We start from the raw sequence: 27,143 nt of genomic DNA on the forward strand, positions 1-27,143 counted from the left end.
AAAGGGTCAGTGATGGCATTACTAAAAACACTTGCAAATTGTTTTAAGATGAGAATACAGAACATTCTTAAATAAGTGAAATGATGACAGGAAAGGAGGAACAATGTTTTAGACAATGAGGATAGTTAAAGTTAATTTATCTACAAATAAAATGCAGACAGTGTGCTTGACATCTCGTATCAAGAGGGAGCCATCTAACATTGTGAAGTTTGTAAAAAAGAACAACCTAGTATCTACAGGGTCTGTTAAATTGAGGAGGTGAAGATCGGTTTTAGGACACTCAAATAAACAATGTTAGCATAGCATTATTGGAAGCACAAGTTTGTTACATTAAATGTAAAACAATATCTGGAGCGACACAGACCACGAGGACCAAAATTGACTTTCTTCATTACATGATCAATGTGTGGCTTAAAGTTGAGATTGGAGTTGATCCACTTTCTGAAGACAGCGACAACCATTGCAAGTTAAAAATGGATGGAGGTAAATGGTTACTTGCTGTTTGCCTTTGATTGAAACAATCATTGTTTCCTTGTCCTAGGGGAGAAGCCCCAGGAGGTGAGAGAGCAGATGAGCCAGATGATGACGAGGATGCAGAGGAATCCTACCATCGTACCGTGATAGACAGGGTACTGGAGAGACATGGAGCCTGTATCCCGCATCATGACCCCAAGCTATACCAAGCTGCAGCTGCCCAAACCAAATCTATTCCAGGGTTCAGCATTCTGGCTTTTCCTGATTTCTGGGGTCACTTCCCACCACCAGGACATGAAACTATGGCCCCACGCAAACCCAACATACAGAGGTAATTCATGCTTAACTGATGGCAGTGTGGGACATATCATGTACCATGAACAAAGAGATTGATTTAAGAGATCAAAGGTTGGTCCTTTACTCCACATGTCAAAGTATCTTTGGGTAAAATACTGAAACCCAAACTGCACCTGATGGCAGTGTGTATAAATGCTTAAAAACTGAGTAGCAGGTGGCACCTTGTATGGTAGCCTCGGATGCGGGTGTATGAATGTGTGTGTGTGTGTGTGTGTGTGTGTGTGTGTGTGTGTGTGTGTGTGTGTGTTTGTGTGTGTATGTGTTAATGGGTGAATGACATGTGAAAGCACTTTGAGTGGTCAGAGGAGTAAAAAGGATGATACAAATGCAAGTACATTTACCTTTTACATAATGCTGGCAGCATATAGGCTGGTTATTAGATGGAATTTTGATAGTAGCTGCTGATTTTATCCAACTCATCCTTCAACTCCAAAGATGTAGCAGGATCAAAGACAAAAGTAATTTCGATTTTTTAAACTTAGTTTAAAAAATGACCAATTAATCTATCTTCTACCTTTACCTTATTGGTAGCTGATAAATGGACCTGCAATTGCATGGCACTGTTCATTTGGCAATGGTCATTTTGACAACTCAAAGCACTTTCACACTCGGAGTCACATTCACTCATTCACATACTGGTGGCTGAGGTTACTGTTCATGGTGCCACCTGCTACTCAGGTTACTTGTTAATGTTGACTGAAAGAGCTGTGGATCGAACCGGTAACCTATCGATTTGTGAACGATCTGCTCTGCCACTGAGCCACAGCCAAGCCAACACTGTTTTTACTGCAGGCTTGGTTGCCTCTGTGATGCCTTATTAAACTGTGGAACAGGCAAATTATTTGTTGAGTACAATGCTTGTTTCATCCATAGTTCTTTTTATTTATTGGGATTCATATTTAATTAATTGCGTTTTGTCCTCTTATCTATGTCACTCGAGTGAGGAAGACAAATTAACTTTTGCTAATCAAAGTGTCCTTTCATCCCCGTCACTTTAGCTGTGGTACATCTTTAAACAAGAAATTTTACGTTAATGTTACAGTGCCCCTCCCATTTATGCCATATATATCATGTCAGGTACAGTATATGTACCTGGGCAAGAAAGTGTTTATAATAATCCCTTAAGAGGTACTTGACATTTTTCATGTCTAGCAAAAGTTTTGTCTTTGAGGGGCTCACAGGGCCCCAAAGTGGCAGCAGAAGCCCAGGAGAGACATTTTAGTTGAGACCCAAACAGCTGATCTCACCCTTTCTTCTTTTTTAACCCCTACTCTGTTTCTTATACAACCCCCCATTTTTATTTTTCAATTTTCCTCTCACTTATTACTATCTTCCGACACACCTGCAGCCTTTCTAAGTCTTCTTGTCACACTCCATTATATCCCCATCTGTTCTTTTATTACGCCTTTGTGTAGGTGTCTAACACAGACTTCGGCTGATGACAAGAGACAGAGAGTTGTGAGCAGAGAGAAATGTTAGTCTCCACATTGTTCCTTTCATTTCAGAGTGGCCCTCTTCATGTTTATGCTGACTGCTGCTGATAGAGAGTGCAGCTGTTTATAGCATCAAATCAGCCTCAGGTTTTATATTACAGTTTAAACATACCGGTAAGTACTTTTATACAAAAAAAGGTTATTCATGAACCATACTTCAACATGGATTCATTAGAACTTGTCATTTTAAGAACATGTAGGCCTAAACTTGAAAACATTTTTTCTCCATCCTGTAAAGAATAGGTTTCCAATGTAAATGGTAAATGGACTGTACTTGCATAGTGCCTTTCTTGTAATTTTTGACCACTCAAAGTGCTTTCACACTACGAGTCACAATCACCCATTCACACACACATTCATACACTGGTGGCTGAGGATACTGTACAAGTTACTCAGTTTCTTTGATCATTCACACTAGGGTTGGGCATCTCTGATGTGAGGCCCGTATGATGCATATCTCAATGATACATTAAAAATACATATGCAGCAACTACCAGTACAATATAATTCACACCCCAATCACAATACAGTGTGATTCAACACAATCTAAATCAACACAGTGCGATTCAATGCAAAAGGATTTGATTGGATGATGCAAAAGAATAATGCTATGCTATAGCGTTTTCATGTTTTTGTGTCGGCCGCTGTAGTTCTCACATGCTTGGAACATTGACGAAGTTTCAGTTGGATGCAATTTGCAACCTCATTGCTAAATCCTACACTCTAGACCTTTGAAGGCGGTGGAGTAGAAATATAGAGACATAAATGTATATTTTCATGCAAAGTGCCGGTACTTTGGAATTGTTCACAAGCACAGAACCTGAATAAAATTACTTTACAGCATATAGCAAGAAAATGATACAAGGCCTCTAGTTGATGGTGATGATGTTATTAGCTGGTGGAAGCGAGAGTGACAGTTTGTGGTTAGAAAGACAGAAGAACAGCTGAAGCCTTAAGTAAGTGCTTCTTTCTTGAACACATTCACCATAAAAAACATGATGCAATATCTACAGATAATCAGGACAGATGGTATGTCTGCATGTGCTTGTCTTAACCAGGCAGAAAGTGTTGGAAGATGTCCAGCGTTTCCTGAACACTGCTGACATCATCAACCAGGTTGTGTTTGACCTGGAAGACAGCAGGTAAGTCAACAACACTAATACACACAAACACAGCATAGATATTTATCAAGGTATTTAATTTACAAGATGAGGTTTGGATTTAGATTGTAAACATTTAATTTCAAATCCATTAAATCATCTGTCTCTTTGTCTGTCAGTCTTCAGTGTCCACCTGATTCCTTGAGGTTTTTCTCTAAATTTGAATGTGGGAACCTAAGGAAGGCTATCCAGGTCCGCAGGTATGAACACACACAAGCACCCACACGTGCGCGCACACACACACATACACTATGACCACAAGTTCTAAGAATGAGAAGCAAGTGTGTCATATATTTCCTTCTCTACAGTCCTAACTCAGTAAGCTAAAGTTCAGTCCAGATAAAATCACTGTAGCAGTGTCTTTTCTTCTTCTCTTCTCCTCTGTAGACATGAATATGACCTCATATTGAATGCAGATGCTAACTGTAACCAGCACACCCAGTGGTTTTACTTTGAAGTCAGTAACATGGTGGCAGACGTCTCCTACAGGTTTAATGTCATCAACTGTGAGAAGAGCAACAGCCAGTTCAACTATGGTGAGAAGGTGTGTGTGTGAGTACATGCGTGTGTGCAGGCCTGGGCGGGACCATGCATCTGTGTGTATGTGTGTGTATGTTTTGGAAACAACTTATATAACATCTGTTGTAAATGTTACAGATCTCATTCAAAATGACACTTCTTCATTAATTTATTGATGGAATTGATGCATTATACAGGATTCAATTATGTAATAAGGTGCTGCTTCTTTGCATTACTGGTCAATTGATATTTAAATGTTACCAGCTTCCACTAGTCAAGTCAAGTCAGTTTTATTTATAGAGCCCATTATCACAAAACATGGTTTGCCTCAGAGGGCTTTACAGTTTACGACATCCCTCTGCCCTTAGACCCTCACATCACCCAAGGAAAAACTCCCGAAAAAGAACCTCTGTAACATTGGGGGAAAAAGGAAGAAACCTCAGGAAGAGCAGTAGAGAATGATGAGGGATCCCTCTTCCAGGACGGACAGACGTGCAATACATGTCGTGAATAACAAATGAAAAACAATAATGGCAAAAGGGAAAGAGAAAGAGAGAGGGGAGGATAGGGGGAGAGAGGGGGAGAGAGGCACAGCAATAATAGAAACAGATGCATGTCATATTACAATAACGATAGCTGTGAAATTATTAATTGCACTCTATGATGATATTGAGGGTGATGATAAGAGTCTAATTCATATGTTGATATGTTGATAGGGAGGTGTCCAAAGGCAAGATCACAGCATCGGCACAACCAGGACCAGACCACGATCAGGGCGAGCGGGGGGCACAGTATCAGTACAGCCACAGCACGAGCATAACCAAAGGCAGGGTCGCAGCATTAGCACAGCTATCACCATGGTCAGGCACAGTCAAGGTTACGGCCAGGATCTGGGAAAACTAGGAAACAAGGGAGCAGGAATGCTCCCGAGAGGCAACAGGATTAGCGTAGTGCAGTTCAACAGACCCAGGCTCCGTAATCGCGAGCCCTAGGTAGTGACAGTACCACATGGCTATTACAGATGTAAGGCTAAGCTAAACTACTGAGGCTAAGCTAAGCTTGCAAATGGCAATGCAGTTAACAGAATGCATGATTTTCTGATGGCGGCATTGAGAAAGGAAAAGAAGCTCAGCGTATCAAAGGAAGTCCCCTGGCAGGTTAAACCTATGTCAGCCTAAACTGGAAGATGGTTCAATAGGAGAGGAGCGTGGTAGCTGAAGGCTCTGGTTCCTATCCTACTTTTGGAAACTTTGGGAACCACAAGTAACCCTGCATTTTCAGAGCGCAGTGATCTAACTAGGATAATGATAGCCTGGTAAGACCATCCTGATGACATGAGCTTAACTTTGTGTTTCTCTTTCTGGATCAGTCTGGACTCCCTGCCACCTCAAATGATTTCAGTGGGCAGGAGTACTCACCCTGACTCCTTCAGCCAATCCTGACATTAGCACAAGCCTTTACTGCACAAACAGTCATTACACTAGACAGTAACAGTAGATAAAAAATTACAATTTATTTATATTTACCCTTTGTGTACCTTGTCAACAACAATCCCCATGAGGTTTGTGTGATACCCTGGTGTTGCCTGCAATGGCAAGTCAGACCAGAGTGGAGAAATGAAACCGAAGGCACCAGACAATGAGTGGGAGGAGAGCTGGGATCAGGGCAAGGCTGACCCAACTTGGACCTAGAGCTGTTCCTCCTCCAATCCTTCTTCTGTCTAATGTCAGCTCGCGGGAGAAAAAAGTGGATGAGATGCGATTAAAGCTCATTCAGCTACGGTTTTTCAACACCATGGCCCCTTCTGTTGAAGCACGACTTTTCTACGATAGAGTGGCAGTTATCAGCATTGGGAAAAGTTGTGCGGGGTTTGGACTGAATGCAGCGGACCGCAAAAGGGTCCCCACAGATGGCATGTGCCAACAAACCAGTTGGACCAGCAGGGAGAAACGAAACTGAAAGTGTGGGACAAAAAGAGGGAGAAGAGTCAGTATCACGGTGAGGCAAGAGCTGTTCCTCCAACAAGCCCTTTTCTGTCTAGTGTCTGATTGCACGAGAGTGAAGTGGATGAGATGTGATTTTGGCTCACTCAGCAACGGGAGATGTGGGACTGCTCTGCACACATCTTCACAGAGATATGGTTAACACCTGATGTCCCAGATCAAGCTGTTGCACTGGATGGACTGACCTTGTGGGAACCCTTTGGACACAAGACTCTGATGCAAATTAAACAAATGCACTGCAGGAATTAAACAGCAGCAACATGCCTGAGTAACCGGATGGAATCTTAGCTGCTGATTTTAATCAACTCAACCTTTAAGTCCAAAGATGTAGCAGGATCAAGGATAATTGCAATTTCATTTTTTTCAAGTCTGTTTAAAACTCTGTTTTAAACTCTGTTTAAAAAATGACCAATATATCTACCTTCCACCTTCCTCTTCTATCTTTCATTTTCAGAACTGAGATCACTCAATAGAATAAAGCTCATCCTGAATTTAAAAAAAAGAAAGCAAACATTTTGTGGGTCCACAAAATCATACTCCCATTAAATTTCCCATTTACTGTCAGTGAAGCAGCTCCTGATATAATACCCCATGACATTATAAGTTTAAGACTTTCTTCTCTGGTTTCTGGCTTTGCATTAAAAAAAATGTTCATGTGATAACATTGTGAGAACAATCCTGTACAGGGATCTGCAAAAACAACCAAAAAATGCTGTAGTAAGCATGCCAGGCCAGTTGTTGGTGCTATAACTTTGAAATGAATAATCATAGAGGAACACCACTGGCGTGTGCAAAATGTGGCTGTGACATCACAGTTCTCACAGGACCGTGCTTTGCTTAACACAGCTCTGGAACCTGGTTTCAAAAGTTTGAGCTTTCAGGCCCTCAAAACGCTGTGGTTGTGTGAACTTAAGGCCAAACTGCAACAAAAGTATAACGTTTCATGATCGTTATTGCGTAAATGGCCCCTTAAACTCAATATAAAGGTGCATTGTGTATCATCAGTCCTTGTTATGAAAACTGACCTCATTCACCAGAACGATGTAGAAACATTGCTGGATGGCTGTGTGTGTGTGTGTGCAGTGTTATTGCCCCCTTCAACTCTATCCATGCAACGTTCTTATTTACACTGCCTTTTCTACTCTGATCGTATATCAGAGCTCAGTCTCTGACAAACATACGGGCATGCACACACAAACACACACACACACACACACACACACACACACACACGCACACACACAATAAGGGGTTGAGCAGACTTCTTGCTGTGTTTTCTTGCTCCCATACTTAAGGCAGTACTACAGGCTCAGCAGTGGGTCCTGCCATTATACACCATGAGTTACAACTAAATACACACACAAAGGGATTGCAAAATGCACGCAGTATATCCAGGAACAATCTTAGTTCTTTCAAACATACTACACACAATTTCATATATATATATATATATATATATATATATATATATATATATATATATATATATATATATATATATATATATATATATATATATATATATATATATATATATATATATGCTCCTCATAACTGAAAAACAGCTCCTTTTAATGTCCCTTGGGAAATTGTTTTCATCTCAGGAAGAAGTGAATGAGTGGAAGAGAGGCTGGCTTTTCTAAAATAGTCTCCCTTTGTACAGAAAATGGCTTTTCTTGCAATGTGCTGAGAGACTAGAAAGTAATCCAACTTTCTTTTTTGAATCTCTAGAGATTTGATGCTTCCAGCTCAGAGGCTAAAACCCTGTGCAGAGAAAGACTGTGGTTACTGAAGTGGAGAGTTTGTGTCAAAGCTACAAGCTCACCATGCTTCCTTTTGCTCGTCAGGAAACTTGACTGACGCGACAGGACTTTAACCAGGCAACTTGTCTCCTAGAAATTCTGTTTATGTATAACTCATATGAAACAGCAAAAACATTTTATTTTAATGTAATGCAGAGCAAATTACATCAAATAACATAAACTTTTAGTGATGCATGATAATTATTTTTTTTCAGCTGACCGATCATGACCGATAAGATACAGTTAACCAATAATTTCTTTTTGTTAGTTTTTCATTACCTGAAAGGGTGAGATGTAGTGAGTATAGATGAATTTAACATTATAACTTTGACCTAACCAAATATAACTGACATCACTTCAGTTATCACAACAAAAGCAAGAACAGTTCTGACTCTTAAAATGGACATTTTGTTTTCAAATGAAATGCTCTGACAATCCGTCAAACCAGAGTAACTGTATCACTCAATAAAAATATAAAAGTTTTTAAACAACCAAAAGCCTACAGCTGCTTAGTCTGTAGAAAAAACACTGACAAATACAGATAGATAGTAGACTGTTATGCTCAAAAAGGAAATAGCTTTTGTAGAACATAAAGCCTATCCTAAAGCCCACACTGCTGACTGTGAATGACATGTTGTCAACCAGTCTAGCAGGCACAGCAGTATGATGTCATGAACAGCATATGCAGTGTGTAGCATTAGCAGAGCATAACCATGAGCAACATGGGTGAAATCAAAACAATTTATGCTGAGTGTTATCAGCTCTATTTATTGGCTAAAAATGTAATTATCGCAATTATCTGTCCCATTATCAGACCAATAATTATCGTGCATTCCTTTAAATGCTATGTTACTAATTATTGTATTTGGCAGTTGCAGAAATGTTCATTGTGCCAAAGCCCAAGAATCTGAAAGTGTCCTTCCTGAATTTTAAACATATCTAGACTATATCTGGAGATTCTTGGATATCTTTGTGTCAAGATACATCTAATGTTGCATACAAATTAACTAAAATTACTGAATATGCCCTCATGCCATAAACTGAATTATGAAGACTCAAAATTTGGTTAGAATAGACCAAATCTGTGGCATATAATGACTCTTTGTCACTGAAGCACATGTGGTGGAATATAAGCTGTGTCCCAATTCAGGGTCTGCATCCTTCGGAGGCTGCATTCGAAGGCCAATTACGTCACAGCGCTGCGCGAAGGCTGTCCCATTTGGTCACAAGTCGAAGGCTCCTCCTTTCGCAGCCCACAAATGCGTCCTCCTTTTCCCTCTGTTTGGAGGACACATCGCTACTATCCTTCGCGGCCTTCCATTTCCCAAGATTCCTTGCGCGCCCGCGATCTTCAAAAATAATGGCGGCACAGAGCGGAGATCGGAGCGTTGATTTAACTTAATGTGGGTTTTTACTCATTTGAAAATCAAACGCCAGATATGTTAAACTTAGAGGGACATTAAAATCTCATAAATTCATTCATAATACGTGACGTTAGTAATGCTAACATGTAGCCACCTAGCAGCGGAGAGCTCCGTCTGCAGCAGCGGAGAGCTCCGTCCCCTGACGGAGGCTCTATTGCGCGAAAAATCAGCTTCCGACGCGGACAGAGGCGCTTGTCCTCCTCCTCCAGCAAAATTTAAATAAAAAGTCAATTTTAAAAATACAATAATTTCTTTGCTTTAGTGTCCCCCCTCTCTCTCTCTCTCTCTCTGGCCTTGACAGCAGGAATCAGCTGATGTGGGGGTAAGGGCGGGAACATCTGGTGACGCAACCAGGAAATCCTCCGAAGGCTAGACTGTCCCAATTAACAACCGTTAATGCAGCCTTCAGAGGTGCCTCCGAAGGAGTCGCCTCCGAAGGCTGCGTAGGCTGGGTCCTCCGAAGGATGCAGACCCTGAATTGGGACACAGCTATAGTGTGCAGATATTACATTAGCTAATGTTATATTTAACTAATATGATTAGATACAGTGCATATCCTATCAATTGCTGTGCACTTTGTGGGAGATAATACCAAGTCAAAATTTGTGGTATGGTTAAAAACAATGTCCAGGAACGTGTTTATACCACAAAGCATTTCCAGTAATTTTGATCAGACTAGAATCATATCCTGAAATATCCATATCCTGGTCTCGGGTACAATCCCCTTCCCCTTGTAATCTACATGTTGAAGTATGTATCCTCGGGCAAGATATTGAACCCCAAATTCCTGTGTGTGAGTGTGTACAAATATTTAAAACTGAGGAGCAGGTCGCACCATGTATGGTAGCCTCAGCCAACATCGTGTGAATGTTTGCGTGAATGGATGAATGTGATTTGTAGTGTGAAAACGCTTTCAGTGGTTCAATGACTAGAAAAGCGATACACAATTGCAGGTCCATTCACTTCCAGTTACAAGATATTCAATTTGTGTTGCATTCAAAATATAGCTGCAAAATCTGGACATTAGTCATAAATGTTGTGTATCAACAGTCACATCTGAGTCATATCTTTGAATATTGCACATAAGGTTATAGATTATGTCTCAAAGTTTCTTGCCAGAGATCTTTCTGGATTTTACACATATGAGGCCAGGAATGTTGGTGGTGTCATGTGACATTCTGACACCAGAAATGTGATGTGGGGCATTCAAAATAGTACTGATAGTAGCAAATTCAAGGAGACAGGGTTGGAACAAGGTACTTTATATTTGTATCTTACCAGACTTTTATACCAGCCATTGAATGTACTGTCTTTACAGGGCTGACATACCAAAAACACGAGCAATAAACAGGGGAAAAAAAAAAACATGATCTTAATTTGATTCATTTATGTTATTTCCCCCTCTTATCGTAGCTTGTGACCATGACCAGGGAAAACAGTGAGGGGAGAGGGATGAGAGCACTGGCACACAGCACTTATCTTCACGTCTGTATTGATAATTAATTATACACAATCCATCCATCCATCCATCCATTTTCTTCCGCTTAGAATATTTCAGACATCTGTCTCCCCAGCAACACTTTCTAGCTCCTTCTGGGGGACCCCAAGGCGATCCCAGGCCAGACGAGATATATAATCCCTCCTGCGTGTTCTTGGTCTGCCCTGGGGCCTCCTGTCAAGGACTTAAAACACCTGTAAAGGGAGGCGCCCAGGAGGCATCCTGATCAGATGCCCAAACCACCTCAACTGACCCCTTTCAACGCGAAGAAGCAGCGGCTCTGCTCCGAGCTTCCTCCAGTCTGAGCTCCTAACCCTATCTCTGAGGCTGAGCCCAGACACACTCCAGAGGAAACTCATTTTGCCCTGCTTGTATCCGCGATCTCATCTTTTGGTCACTACCCAGAGCTCATGACCATATGTGAGGGTGGGAACAAAGATGGACTGGTAAAATCGAGAGCATCGCCTTCAGGCTCAGCTCCTTCTTCACCACAGTGGTCCAGCGGAATGAATGCATCACTGCAGATACAAAATGTAAACACACATTTCTTATGTTATACTCAGTCTAAGAGCCACAGAGTCCAAAACAAAATTATCTTTTTACCCTTTTCAAAAAAAAAAACAACATGCCCTAACCATAAAATATACTCTAGCTTTTTACCGGATTTGTTTTATTTGGCACATGACCCAACTTACAGAGAAGGATAAAGCATGATAACCAGCTCAAACCCCATCAACAATCAGTTGGATGGCGAGACTGAGATGTTTCTTGTGGCTGGCTCACATAAACAGGACACAAGTACAAAACGCATATCTTCGTCTCATACTTAACATATTCACATGCCATGTCATCTCTTGTAATTCACCAGGAAAATAATCTTTTTTGCATGTCTAATCCATCCCTGGCACTCCATTCAGCATGCATTGTACTCAAAGGGGACATGTGATCACGTGGCTGATGGTCAGAAAGTTTCAGCCTCCATGAGGGAGTGAGTTGCTCTGGGGGATCTACATGTGGGAGGTTGTCTACCTTTATGGTAGAACATCTTAAACTCAAGTCACAGCCTTTCTAAAAAATTGATGATATGGTACTTTTATGTGTTGGGTCATTTTATTGTTTGATTTGTTTTATGCTGTTTTGTGCCATTTTGCATGTGTAGTTTTGTCTGGTTTTTATATTTTATGTCGCCTGTCCAGGGAGAATCAGCTTATGCTCTACTGTGCGCTACTATGGTATGTAACATTGGTCCATGCTATGGAATTGATCATTAAAAAAAAACAAAAAAAAAAAACGTTGTACATCAGAGGAGAACCCTTTAACATTACAAGGCATATGTCAGCCACAGCCAGCACAGGAGCAGCTCTATAGGCCATTTCACCAGTATTACTGTTGTGACACTAAATCTGTTTCATGTGGCTGACTGTCACTGTGTGTGTGTGTGTGTGTGTGTGTGTGTGTGTGTGTGTGTGCGCGCAATACAGGAATGCAGCCGGTGCTGTACTCAGTAAGGGAAGCTCTGGAAGGTAGACCACACTGGGTCAGGACTGGGACTGAAATTTGTTATTTCAGGTATGAATGAAATGCACAGATATAATGTGTTTTGTAGCAATAGCAATACTTTAAAAAGAGATGCTGGCAAACCAATCACAGAGGCTTTATCAGACTGCTGGGACTCCGTCCTTGGAAATAGATGATTTTATGGAAAGTAAAAACCTTAGGAAGGCAACTTATCTTATCCCTACACATGATATAACTGATATTTAAACTCTTCTCTCCAGAAACCACTTTTGTCCAGCTCAAGGCAGAAGGAAAGCAACCTTTTACACCCTGACCTTCACCATCAGCTTCAAACACAATGAGGACGTGTGCTACCTGGCCTACCATTATCCCTACACGTACTCTGCTCTGAAGGTATTTAGGAGTCATTCCTCGTGTAAGCTGTCAAATTCAGTGACTTTTCATCTGCTTTATGTGTGATTGGAGTCGAGCACCTTTACACATGAGTATTATTATATAATGGAAAAGTTTGTGGTTGGGATTTGTCACCTTCATCAAACACTGAATGGTTAACACTTCAGTAGATATTGTCTGAGACATTTCCACATTCTTGTGCAGTTACTGTTATTATTTTATAACATGGAGCAATATGGACGCACAGAACCAAAACCATGACTAAGTAGAGCTAATATGAGCAAAAAGCAAAGTTTGAACTTTGAAACCTGGAGCAACATCACTTTTCTTACTCTTTATTCAGATGCATTTCACAAGTATTTAAACCATTGGAAACTGAGCAAATTGATTTGAATTTTTTCAAAAGCATGGTGAAAAATAGCTTTTAAAAAAGGTAGGGAAAAATGCCCAAACAACTATGTTTCTACTTATTATAATTATACATTTAAAATTATTTTTTCAGTACTATTATAATTTTCAAGCAATTTTTTAAAGTTATTTCCTTTTTCCCCTTTCTTCCATTTTCTTTTTAACTTTACTTTAATCCCCCCTTTTTTAAAATCAATTTGGTTAATTTGGTTTTGGCTGTTTATTTGTCAATTTTTTAGGTAATTTCCTTGCAATTTTGTTTTACTAATTTCTTGCTAATTTCTGGGTCATTAATTTGCCCAGGTTTCAAATGGTTAATAGGCAACATCAAATGTTGTTTGTTAGGCTGTTAGAATGGTAAACAATAATCTCTCTGTTGGTTTGGAGCCATGATTTAAAGCTAAACTACACATATCTATCTATGGTATTGCTCTCGATCTTGTGACCATACAATATACTCAATACTTTTGTCCCTCTCAGGATCAAGTAGAAATGACCACTCATTTATTCCAATGATATGATAGGACAGGTTCAATCTGTGCAGAAAAGGTTACCATCATGATCAACCTGGTTAAAAGTAAGGCTGTGGTCTGCAGGCCCAGGAATTGGCCTTCATTTCATCTTATTCTATACTTGAAAAGTTAGTGGACTAATTCATATATGAATGAATCAGCCCACATAGACTGATTCATAGATGAAGCTTCTGGATAGTCTGCTGACATTTCCAGAGTGTACCCCGGCTCTTGCTCAATGTCAGCATGGATAGGCTCCAGTCTCCCGTGCCACCCTGAAAAGAATAAGTGGTTACCGATTATGGACGGATGGATATCTGTCACACAGACTCAGGACAACAATGCTGATATGTAAATGTAATCAGAAAATCAGTGTGGTGGTCAGGGGACATTGCTCATTATGCTGAGCTCCTGCAAACAATTTGGTAATTCTGATAACTCTGACTTCTCTCCAGCCTTACATTGTCATGTTTGCAACCAGATGAATGTAACAATAGACATCATAAAGTGAACACAAAGCTGACATGCTTCTTTCATCAGGCCGGATGAACAGATATTCTTAGACTAAAAAATAAAAATCCACTGCAACAGTGTTAATAGAAAATCTTGTCAGGGGTCAAAGTCATTTCATGTGGGTTGAGATATTTTGTATTAACATTTTATGTACATAAATTTCATAATTCATAATTACATTTCATACCTTCTACATAATAAATAGCAAGCACATAACTTATCAATAAATAACAAAGCACATCTAAAACACACAATGACCGACACCCACAAACATGGGGAGGTTCGAGGATGAGGAGTGGACAGAGGTACACTATGGGAGGGGATATAATCACTTCTGTCAGTGCGCCCAGGGAGGTGGTTATGGGAAGGAACAGGGGAAGGCCCGCGCACCTCCCATACCTTTGTGGGACGGGCTCAGTTCCCGTTCCCTAACCAGCCAGTGCCTCCCTCGGGGTCAACCCGTTACTTCGGTCCCCAATCTCGTTCTTATGCGTCGATTGTACACCAAAACAATCCCAGATTTCTTCCCCTGTTTCCTTTGCGACCTAGGAGTTTCAAACAGTTTAGACAGCAATCAACTGACCCTGAGTTTGGACACATTCAGAATGTTGCCCCAAAACGGTGAAAAGCTGAACCACAAATGATTTCCCGTATGGTGGAGGTTTTGGCCTCAATGACTAAACCGGCATCCCCTATGGCACAGACAGTAGATCTAATAAGGGGTTATGCGAAAAACTGGGGTTACAATACCTTGGTGATTCTGGGAGATCATTACACAGCAGGTCTAAAGATCATGTCAGAGGATCTTTCCAAAGCTCAGGTCCCGGATTAGAGACCGGCCTTTGAGGTGGCCACGAGATGGGCCCAGAGGAACTTGCCCCATATAACCCAGAGGTTATTGACCATGCAAAGACACTGACAATGTCCAGGAGACCTAAATAGGGACACAGACAGCAAGGGGTGGCAGCTCCACAAGATGGCCTACAGAACACACACAGGTCCCACAAGGGTCTCCACATACACAACAACAGGCATCAACACCATGTGACAGACCCACAAAACATTCCCACATACCACACGAGAGAAGCCAAACAGTGGCCACAATGACCGATCAGGTCAGCCAAGGTGCTGGGCCTGGTGTTCACGGGCGGTGTCCCCCCAGGAGCGTAAAAAGGAAAGCAGGGTGAGAGAACCAGATTATTGTGTTGTGACAGAAGACAGTTCCCTTCTTGGTATTGAAGAATTTAACAAGGGCTCTCAGTGACAGACAGGGATCGCTCAGGGTGCAGATATGAATCCAGACATGTGATGGAAAGATAAGGAGAAGGAGGATAGGTGTGCAGGGACCTGCTGAGCAGGGCATTGAGGTCCAGGTCCACCAGGGAGGGGATTCCACTACCATTTGTCCCAAGAGGACACACCAGTTGCACAAACATTCACTCTAAAACCACAACCTTTCAGGGTAATGGTAGAAAGACATGTTAATACCAAGTGTAAAATGATTGACTGGGGCTTGAGTGTGAGAAAGACATGGCTCATTGTTGGGGACTCCAGTCTGTGTATGATTCCGGTGTATTAAACCGGGACCTGCAGACTGACAGCTACCTGGGGGCCAACTTCCACCATGCTCAGACACTGATGGCTAAGGCGTCAAGTCATTTGATTGTGGAGAAAGTGGGGCTGTCATTTGGTCTCAACTGCAGGTCATAGAAAGCGAGAGAGACATTTTTTAAACAGATGCAAGCTGAAGTTAGGGCTGCAAAGAACAAATTTCCCTACACAGAAATCTGGGTTCCTAGTAAATTTCCCCCCCTCCTTGTCCAAGGCAGAGCAAGCTACTGCTACTCCTAGCAGATTTTTGACAGTCACATGGTCAGAAACATACTGTATACCCTGCTCTCACAAACACCATACGGAAAAAAGAAAAAGCACACTGGACTAGGGAAACAGCAAGAGCCATCCTGGCACATTGGGTTTTGTGTTTAAACTTTGACCTCCGCTAAGCCTATAACAGGAGGGAGACAAGGGATAACAAAACTTTGTGGCTTAAAATATTATAGTTTTAGTCAAAAACTTCAGGTTATTCAAACCACAATGGGAGCTTTTAAACTGGGGATTAACATTTGATCCAACACTCGATACAAGTAGAAAACAAAAGGCACAACTTAAATTGGACATTCAAAATTACCACTGTAAAATTGAATTAGTGACATATTTCCATAAAACAAAATGTACCCACAGGAACCTCAACATGGAGGCCACTGTTAAAAACTTTACTGCCAGAAATTAAACTTTAGGTAGAAAAAGATTTGGAGGATTTTAAGATACATTACAAACCTTGCAAAGAAATGTACAATTTATCACGAGGAGGTAAAAGCACTTCGGGAACTTGTGTATATTAAACAAATAATTATTAAGCCCACAGATAAGATAAGTGCGTCAGTTATCTTAAATAGGGAGAAATATGTGTTTTTAGTGAATCAGCAATTGAGTGACATTGAGTATAAAAATAAAAATAGAAAATATTCCTAAAATATCCTGATATGAACAAGCCCGATGAAGAATTGTTACAGCTTTTGGAGATCAATTTGACCCAAAAATGATTTTGTGTTTAATGGCCAATTGGGAAGAGGAAGTCTTGGCAAAATGCCAAAAGAAACCAATTAATTTTGCAATATTTAGACGACATTTGGGTTATTTGGATGGGGTTGAGAGACAAATTTGAGGAATTTGCTGTTAAATTCACATGATCCTTCAATTAAGGTCAAATAAGAAATTGATCAACATTCTATGGACTTTTTGGACACAACTGTGTATAAAGGACCAGCATTTGAACATAGCCAAAAATTGGATATTGAAGTACATTTCAAAAATATGGATACACATGCCTTACTGTTTAAAACAAGCTTTCATACTAGGCATAAGTCAGGAGTGTCCAAACTACGGCCCGCAGGCCAACAGCGGCCCACGGTCAATTTCTATAAAGCAAATTCTATAAATATAGTATGGCCCACACATCAAACTTGCACTTGAGTGTATTGTACTTCTTAGTTTTACCACTAGATGGAGCTACTGTCTACACAAGGCAGTTTCTCTGCAAAACAAAATTAAGCAAAGAAAAACTTTGCCACTGATGACAAAAAATTGCAGAACCAAAGAAACACAAGACAGCAAGTTAGTGCAGAAAAGTTCAGACAAGGTGGGAAAATGAATATTTTTTTCAGAGAAGTCAAGGGGAAGTGTGTCTGTTTGATTTGCAATGAAAGTGTTGCAGTGATGAAAGAGTTTAATGTGAAGAGAGCAAGAAGAGTAAGTTAGACAAATGGCAGCTAGCCTGCCAGCTCAACAATAGTATTTTTTTCCGTGCTAACAAAACACAAGAAAATGCCACAATAGCCAGATATGAGGTAGCTCAACTCATAGCGTGACACGGGAAACCTTTCTCAGATGGTGACTTTATAAAACAGTGCCTCACTAAAGTCACAGGAATAATGTGCCCAGAAAAGAAGCAGGAATTCAACAATATGAGCATGTCCAGAAACACAATTGTGTGGCGAATTGAAAGGCTTGTCAGCTAACTGAAAGCATCAAGTGTCACATAAAAGCTTGTGCTTTTAATTTTTACTCCAATGCATGTGATGAGAGCACAGATGCTACAGACGACGCACAGCTGTTAATTCTTTTGCGTGGAGTTGATGATACCTTTTGCATTACGGAGAAGCTGCTTGATCTTAGAAGTCTCAAGGACACATTCATGGGTAAGGACATGTTTGAAGCTGTGTCATATGCAATTGACAAGATGGGACTTAAATGGGACAAGCTGTGTGGAGTTACAACCGATGGGGCTCCAGCTATGACAGGCGAGCGCAAAGGAATGGCCTCTATGGTGTGTGCCACGGTGCAAGAGAGTGGATGCGAGGCTATTAAAATGCACTGCATCATCCACCAAGAAGCCCTCTGTGCCAAGACAATCCAGCTTGGCGATGTGTTGTACACAGTTGTGAAAACTATCAACATAATTCGAGCATGAGGGCTCCACCACAGACAATTTAAAGCTTTCTTATTTGATGTTGATGCTTAATACGGGGACCTACCTATCATTCTAATGTGTGCTGGCTCTGTCACGGCTCTGTGCATCTAGGTTTTATTCCCTAAGATCAGAAATTGACCAGTTTTGAAAGAGAGGTACCCACCCCTTTGTGAATTGAGTGATCCTCTATGGCTGGTAGACCTGGCACTTCTAGTTTTACTGATCATCTCAACACACTGAACAAGAACTTGCGAGGCAAAGACCAGCTTGTACCACAACTTTACGCACACATGAAAGTATTCCATGCGAAGCTACGTTTCTTTGAGACACAACTAAGCAACTTCAATGTTGCACACTTTCTCATGCTGTCTGAAATCAAAAGGGGAAATATGTGTCTGTCATCACATCTCTTATGACAGAATTCAGTCAGTGCTTCCAATATTTTTTGGTCATTGAGAAAGAAATCCAGCTGTTCTTGACCCCCTTCCTGATGGATGCAGAAGAATTGGAAGAGAGTCTGCAATAAGAACTTATTCAAATGCAGTGTGATGATTCTTTGAAGAATCAGCATCAGCTTTTCTCCCTACCCAATTTCTACCAGAACTTGGAAAAAGCCAAGTTTCCTCTGATGCGTTGCCAAGCAAAAAGAATTATGAGTCTGTTCGGCTCAATGTACATATGTGAGCAAACATTTTCTCTGGTAACTCTGGACAAAAGCAGACTGAGAACCAAAATGTCCAACAGCCATCTCTATGATGTCCTTCGCATCTCAGCCACCAAACTTACTCTTGGTCTGCCAGCCATCCTTCAGTCCAAGCGCAGCAACACTGCTCCCACTAAGTGCAGCACTGTTCCCATTATAGGTGAGTTAAAAATATGTTACACTGTATTCATGTGTTCACAAGCCCAATTACTTAATAAATTCAGTCAATTAAAGTTTTAACATTTAAGTAACATTTTCTAACAAACTTTAGTTGATTTGTTAACATCCCCAATAACATATTTGCATAATTAGCTTAAATATACCCATCCCCTTGTCCCCTTTTTTTCCTGCTGTTTTGAGAATGAGCTGCCAACCCCCCTCCCCCTTTTTTTTTATAACAAAATAAACGAAATACCCATTAATGGGTATTAATCTACATTTGATTGATTTTGTTAACTTTAATACACTAGAGGTGAGGCAAAATACCTCACCTCTAGTGAGTGGCCCAGCCTTTCATATATTTTTTCTGTATGTGGCTCTCAGTGAAAAAAGTTTGGACACCCCTGACATATGTTAAGAGGGATAGTCAAATCACAATTGATGCGGTTTAGTCGGATTTGCAACCAACAAATGGATTTCAAGGAAGCAGTGAGAATTATTTTTAGAGTGTTACAGGAGAGAGGATATTCAAGGTCTTTTTTGAGACACTGCCTGAAAATGGAAAGACTAGGATTACAGGGAATTGATTCCAAGAATTACTTAATTTTCATCAGCCAGACGAATGCTTTCTGGAAAGTTGAAAACTAATTTTGAAAACCTCATGCAAAGCATGATGTAATTCCAAATTAGTAATGTCGGCCTACAGGAGAAACAAGGATTTGAAATACATCTTGATCAGGGCCAAATTAAAACCATTCCAACAAGAGTAACCTAACATGCTGGAAAATCGATTTTGCAGATTAAGGTTGAGAAAACAATTTTCAAAATACCACAACACTTTAGTCCACCATCTTCAAACTGTGTGTATGTTATTTTCTATTCCAAATGTGGAACACAGTATATAGAATACACAAAAAACTTGATCTCCACAATACAACACAGATACAATATCAGGAATAAGAGGGAAATGAATATTCCTCTGGTCAAACATGTTTTGTTACATGGCTGGGATTCTGTTAGAGTGGCTGGATTTCAAAGGAGTTCGACTTGGTCTGGTGTTGAAAGAAAGATCTCGAAAGGAAGTTAATTTATTCTTTGGGCACAAAAGAGACATTAGGTTTGAACATGAGATGTCACTAATGTAACCCAAATCCTTCCTAACCACAACCATCTATATTCCCTTCCTAATACCAATTTTCCTTACTCCCTACCCTTACCATAACCTTCCCCATCCACTGCCCTAACCAAAACCTTCCTTCCCTAAAACTAATCTCAACCACACTCACATGGTTTAGAATCTTTAACAAATGTAACACCCTCCAAAAATAAATATATTTACTAATAAATGCACAACAAGGGGATTTGGGAATATTTGGGCAATAATTTACAATAAATACACTGATTAAAAACACTAAAGTAATAATTACATGGATTAACAAATGGTGATATCAGGGACAAAAATATTAAAATTTAGTTAAAATCACATTTGGCTATATAACACATGAGGAGGAATAAATTAATTAGGGTTGGGTTGCATTCATTGGTATAAGGGCTAAAAAACAAGTGCAATATAGTGTTTGGTTATTACAAGGTTAAAAAAAACAGAAACATGAATATGGAAAGTGAAAGTGGAACGTACAGAGACTGGGGAGTAGAAAATGACCCGCCTTCAGACAAGCTCACTCTTAATCAGACCTTTGAAGGGAAAACATCTCTTTAACCAGCTACAACAGACCGCTGTTTTTTCTTTTTCTTACACTTTTAGTGTGCCTTAGGCCTGAAGAAGACCCACTAGGGTCAAAACATCAGCTGCAGGCACATGGGAATTTGTTTTTTAAAGACATTGAAAACTGTTTAATTTTTATTTTGATTTAAAAACTATTTTGTTATATATATTTTTTTAATTTTAAATTAGAAGTTAAGAGGATTTAGTGTACACACCATTTGGATCAGGAGTCACCCAGCTTTCCCTTTATTGTCAGGACAGTGTAAGATGGACAGGAGAGGTGGGAGAGAGAAGGGGGAATGACATGCGGCAAAGTGCTACAGGCCAGACTCAAATCTGTGCCGCTGCAAAAGCCTCAGCCATACGGGGATATAGTGGGTGATCAAAAACTCTTAGCATTTCTTCAGTAAAAGACTGAAATGAGAGACAAATTGGTGAGCTACTGTAAGCCATAGCTATTGCCATGCCAAAGCCTTCTCAGATAATAAACTCATTATGAATGAAAATGACTTTAGCATCATCAGAGGCATAAGTAGAAGGTTTCTGTCAAAGAACAAGAGAGCAATGGTGAAGAAACTGGCTACATGTCCGTAAACTACCTGAATATCTGACAGGTGTAGAGATGAAGGGTTCACAGGGTTGGCTGGGCTGGAAGGCTGGAGAGAGCAGCAGCAGGAGTTTAAGCAGTAACAGATGGAGCAGGAGCAGCTGTGGAAGCCAGTTGAGTGGGTAGCTGGTCTGTGTGGCCATTGAGTTGAATCACGCTGGCAGTGAGAGTATTGAGAGCATCCATGATCTCTTGTAGTGCTCTTTCACATTGTCCCACTTGAGTGCCTTTAGTGGACAGAGCCTAAAGAGCTTTAGCCTCTGAGTGTCTGTGGAGTTCATACTGGACGAATAATTCTTTTACAGTTGGTGTATGGTTGGACCCCAAAGCAGAGACAGATTTAGGTAGCACAAGGTAACAGAGTTTATTTGCACAGGCAAAAACAAAAAGCAAGATGGAAGGCAGAGGAGACAGGGAGCTGGCTGGCTTCCAAGTGTTCAGTGGAGATGGCAAAATGATAAACACATGAATTAACACAGGAAACGGCAGTCTGATGATGGCTAAGACACACTAGAGACCTGAGCACAAAAAACACTGGTATTAGTCGAGCAATCACAAAAACACACACAAACAAATGCACTGAGAGCATACATGAAGTACTACCATACAAGATGGAATTCTTCGGCATCAAAGTGAGGTTGAGACCAGGCTTATAGTAGGGCTTGTATAGATGAACAAAGACAGGTGTGTCTGGTCAGCTACAGTGGGAAGAGCAAACCACGCCCCCTGCCAAACACAAGCACTGCAAGAAAGAGCGCGAGAGAGAGAAACAGACAACAGAACAACAAGAAAAAAACACACACAGCACAAAACCAAACCATTACAAAAATGTATTAACACAGGGTGTTCTGAGTGAATGCATTTGTATGGGTGATGTTATTTCTGTTAAACTCAGCTTTGTCAGCAGAGGGCACTCAAAGCTTTACAGGAGACTAGGCTAGTAAAGAGGATGTGCTAGTCAGTACGTGATGAGCGAGTTCAAGTGTATACACTACTGACAGCACTCTGGATCTAAACTGCATTTTTGTATGTTTCTACAGGTAAGCTGACTCTAATGAACACCCTGGCAGTAGGATGTGTTAGCCGAGCATAAGTTTGTAACTGTGACAGTGAAAACCATTGAATTTGACAGTGGTTAAAAGTGTGCATGTGTGCCGCCCCACATTCGCATCTAAGATGGCAGGCGTCGATAGAGACAACTCCGGTAGCTAAACACAAAGCTAGTAACTCTCTGTGTAAGCTAAAGTGAGTGAAATGAATGTTCAGAGACACATATAGTTAAGACTTAAATATGAAAACAAACAGTGTGACACATGATAAACCAGGTAAATGGTTAGAAACACGGATTGGCCATGTGAAATGTCAAGCAGGCTAAGCTAACATATATAGGCCTTAACACGTTCATACTAATTTCTTCTAAATGCTTATGCCACTGTTTGTCTTTATTCTGCATTTTATAGAGTAAAAGGAGCATTCCGCAGGTTCTTGAGGAGGACAGTGTGTTCCAGACTCCTTGTTTAAGTAGTTTTATTGTCAACTATGTTAGAATAGTGCAAGATAAATACAATAATTGATCCTGGGTTAAAAATAAGTTAAAGTAGATATTGTTAGTTCATAAGAGTAATTCATAGATGTTTAAAAAAATATATGGATAAAAACGCTGAAGGTTAATAAGTTAGGTTCATTAAGTCACTTTGGCTGGAGTCCTGTGAATATATTGAGATGTTTATTTCATGGTTTTCATGTTCATAAAGTATGCATTACTTGTTTATTTGTTAAAGGAGTAATTTGGCACTTTAAAGGTGACTATTTTTTATAGCTACTGTCACATGCCATTACTTATTTGTAAACTCTGTGAAAGTAAGGTAGAGATGTATTTGAGTACTGAGCATGGGTATTTTGGCAAGTTAATGTGTGAGAGAGGATTGTGTACTGTATCAGAAGTAACGTGTCTGGAGCACTGCACATGAATTTATATGAATAAATAATAATAATAAATAAATTGTTGTTTATGTTGTTTGCTGAAGGGTCAGAGAGTATGAGGTAGGAGTTTAAAGTAGTGCTAGTTAGTACCTGATAAGTGAGTTCAAGTTTATACACTACTGAGAGTGCTTCGGATCTAGACTGCGCTTTTCTATGTTTCTACAGGTTTCTACCAAAATAAATAAATGTTTTCCACCGAGAGTGAGCGGCCCATCATTTGAACAAGTGTAACATATTTTGGTAAAATTAGCACAACATTGTTAGAAATGTCTTGCAAGTTCTCAACTCAGATCTGTAGTTCCAAAAATCCAGATGAATACCATGCTCACCCTTATTGCACTTTTTGCCGCATGGCTTAATCCAGAGGAGAGAAGTAAAGACAACGTTGATCTTTCGTTGTTTTCTGACCCTGTATAAGGTATTCAAATCAATGTATTGTGCACAAAAGAGCCACAGAGCTCAGAGTTGGCAGGAATGATCAGTGATCTGGTTCACAGGATCTTGGCAATGCTTGCATACACCACCTTTGTCAGCCACACTGACAAGATGAAACTCAGCTGGGTCCGATGTTTCTAAACCCTCAAGAGGTCTTGAAGATATGGCCTTATCTTTCATGTACATACTTGTGTCCTCTTCCAGCAAGACTTCCTGGCTCTTTTGCCAGTTGATGTGCATGAACTCTCTTTAGTTTGTTGTTTATTAAATAGCAATGATGTGTAGATGATGAAGAAACCTCCACTGTCAACGACTTGGTTGCATAAGAATAAGTTTATTACAACGAAGTTCAGCATCCACCAGGCACCATGGTCTGCCTGTGGGAGGATTCAGGACCAATACGAATCTCTCTCTCTTACAGTTCATGCAAGTCTCTTATATAGGTTCAGGCATCAATACATTCTTCGGTAAAACAACTCTTCACCTGCTGTAATCAATCACAAGACCCCACAAATATATCCTTTTTTGGAGGGAGCCTCATTCCATGTTATTCTTAACCTGGCTCCAGTATACTACACACTTGACTCCCAGGCTTGACCATCCCTAGACCTCTGACCTCAAGGTCTCTTTGTGAAGAGAAATGGACCATAATACACCTCAAGTTCTCCTGAGCTTGGGACCTCCCCACGTTGGTGCATAGCACACAACCATAGGGCTTTGTTCTTCTTGATGTCAAGAGCAGGCCAAACTCCTCCGTGCACATCGGTGTATCCAGATATGTAGATCTGACAGAACATTACACATGTTCTATGGTTGTCAACCAATGATAAAATCTTTTGACCTGACCTTTGATGTGTGTTATAGCCATCCAGATGGGGATGCCCAAGCATCCTGTAGAGACACAAATATTCCGCTTCTTTGTCTGCGGAGTTCTCAATAAGGAGACCATGCAGGTAAGTGACCCAGGAGAGTGGGTCAAGTTGTTTTCCTTTGAGTACTGACAGGATGCTTTCTGTTGTGAACCGAAACAATGAGCTGTCATTCGGATTTCTTGGGTCCCTGAGCAAAATGATGCCATGTACCAACCGCTCATTAAGCTTTGAATGTCATACACATTGTTGCCTAGGAACAGGAACAAGGAGTCCAAGCAAGTGGCTGAGGATCCCTATGAGTTTGGGGAGTCTTTGCTCTTTGTCCATCTGCATGGCAACATCACACCTCAATCTGCCCTCCACTTCATTTGCCCTCCACTACATCTGTTATCATCAAAACTTGCTCAGAACCTAAATTTCACCGAGTCCGTCACCGGCACGTTACAGCCACAGCACGGCCTCTGGAGCCCATCGCAGACATTCTAGTCAATGTTTTTTATTCCACCAAGCGCACCTCAGAATGTCTCAGCTGTGGCTTGCCACTCCACTCCACGTGAAATATGCAGCAAGTCTATTTTCGCCGGACATAGACAGCAACCGCGTCAAGCTGCACAGAGGAGATTAAACTAGGCAGGAAGTCAAGTACCATTTCATCTGGTGAATTTTCAAATTAAAACGCTTTGCAAAGACTCGGGATCACGTTTAATTTGACTAAAACGTTACATCGGCTGCATCTGCTGCTTCTCCGTCCAGCAGCCCTCTGTATTGTGTCCAGCAGCAGAATTCATGCTCCTGATAACAGGCACCATATATGAAATGGACAGAAAGTCAACCATAATTAACATCAGCACTGTATTGTTAACAAAATCACGGTTAAAATCTTATCTACCTAATATCTATTTTGTTTATGATTGAATTATTAATTATCAATCTGTATAATTGATAAGATCGATATGTTTTTAACTAAATCACAGCCACAAATCGTCTATCTTTTAATGAATAACTAGATTTATTTTTACAGATCTGTGCAACTATTAAGCTTTTTTTTTTTTAAACTGAAAATCGGCTGTGATTTACTGCAGGACTGTAGGCTTCATTCCGAACAAAGAGCCATGGTAGAACCACTAAAATCAAGGAAAAATGACCTCAAAATCAAGGGAAAATTTTGAAATAAGCACATTTCATAGGGTCTACAGTATAAACTGGCAGGGCTCTGCTCCTGAAATGCTTAACAGACACTCTTGGTAGGATATTGAGCCATGTGGATGATGGAGCACAAAAAAAAAAAAAAAGCGGCGCAGCTGTAATGCTGTGGACATGCTGCTGGTGGAATCCTGGGGTTAGAGACAAATGCCTTCCTCCAAACACACTGATACTACATGGGGACTGACAATGGTCCCTTGCACTTTGGCCCTGGTGAAACTGTTTTTTCCTGGCTGCTTGCAGTTTGCCCTGCCTTCTGCCTCTTCTGCAGGCTCATTTGTTGGACGTGTAGGATCTGGCTTCCGAAAAGTTTCCCGTGCTGGAGAAAGCTGTTTCTCTGTAATGGACCCACCTGTTGTTTTCTGCGCTTTCCTCAACTGTCTCCTAATCTTTTTCCAGAAAAGGAAAGGAATATAGAGACCTCCCAGCTTCAAGGCCTTCTCTGATATCAGGCTCAGCCACCTGCTCCAGCGTCTCAAAGGGCAGGAGTTCTTTTAGTATGGCCTTCAAGCCCTGATGTGAAAGAGCACAGAAATGCACTGCTCATAATGTAGTGATGGGACACCTGGAATCAGTAACATATACACTTGAACTTGCTCATCATGTACTGACTAACACTTAATCTTTACTGGCGTCAGCTACTGATGCCCAGTCTAATGTAAAGCTTAGAACGCCCTCTGCTGACAAATCTGAGCTTAACAGAAATAACATCACCCATTGAAATGCATCCGTTCAGAACACCCTGTGGTTTAACATTTTAGGCATGAGACAAAAGTAGTTGCCTCCTGTTTTGAGATCTTAGTTTTAACGCAGTTCAAAATTTAAGAAGGGGCGAGGGGGTGGGCAACAATTTTCTCTGTTTTTTCAAACACACAGTTTCACATATACACTACCGAGAGTGCTACAGATCTAAACTGCATTTTTGTATTTCTACAGGTTTCTACTGAAAGAAATAAATGTGTTGCACTGAGAGTGAGCGGCCCATCATTTCAACAAGTGTAACAATAACCACGTGCAGTATCATCTCACCGTGTTATTGTGTTGAGGTCATGGTACCGGCATCCCGGAACATAATAGTAGATGCAGAATCCTCAGCAAAGCAGCAACATGTGATGACTTGGGATGAAAATGTGCTGATGCCACTGGTTGGAGCCTTGTCTAGGGACTTCTCTCACTTTCTCTGTCTCTCTCTCTCTCTCATTTCCTGTTGTGTCTTCACAGTCAACTCAAAATACCCTAGACACTTGACGAAATATTTCTAGTTGTTTAAAAAGCACAATGTAAGCATGAATAGTGCTTTAAATGCCACAAATAGGTATTGAAGGCAGAACAGTTTGTCTGCAAATCAGTC

General features: G+C 40.7%; 1 protein-coding gene and 1 pseudogene across 3 annotated transcripts in view; both read left to right on the forward strand.

Moving 5' to 3' along the window:
* agbl1 (AGBL carboxypeptidase 1) overlaps nt 1–27,143 on the forward strand; it is a 149,907-nt gene that overhangs the window by 81,966 nt on the left and 40,798 nt on the right. For all 3 annotated transcript variants that reach the window (XM_088080630.1, XM_042496838.2, XM_088080631.1), the window contains 6 exons: nt 542–805; nt 3,383–3,466; nt 3,604–3,684; nt 3,872–4,020; nt 12,212–12,299; nt 12,509–12,641. In XM_088080630.1, coding sequence (XP_087936756.1) covers nt 542–805; nt 3,383–3,466; nt 3,604–3,684; nt 3,872–4,020; nt 12,212–12,299; nt 12,509–12,641 — 799 coding nt within the window. The remainder of the gene's footprint in view (nt 1–541; nt 806–3,382; nt 3,467–3,603; nt 3,685–3,871; nt 4,021–12,211; nt 12,300–12,508; nt 12,642–27,143) is intronic.
* LOC148189263 (general transcription factor II-I repeat domain-containing protein 2-like) lies at nt 17,272–23,362 on the forward strand (annotated as a pseudogene).

This window comes from Plectropomus leopardus, chromosome 7 (assembly GCF_026936395.1).
Source record: "Plectropomus leopardus strain MGB_pleo_1.0 chromosome 7, ASM2693639v1, whole genome shotgun sequence".
NCBI classification, from domain to species: Eukaryota; Metazoa; Chordata; class Actinopteri; order Perciformes; family Serranidae; genus Plectropomus; species Plectropomus leopardus.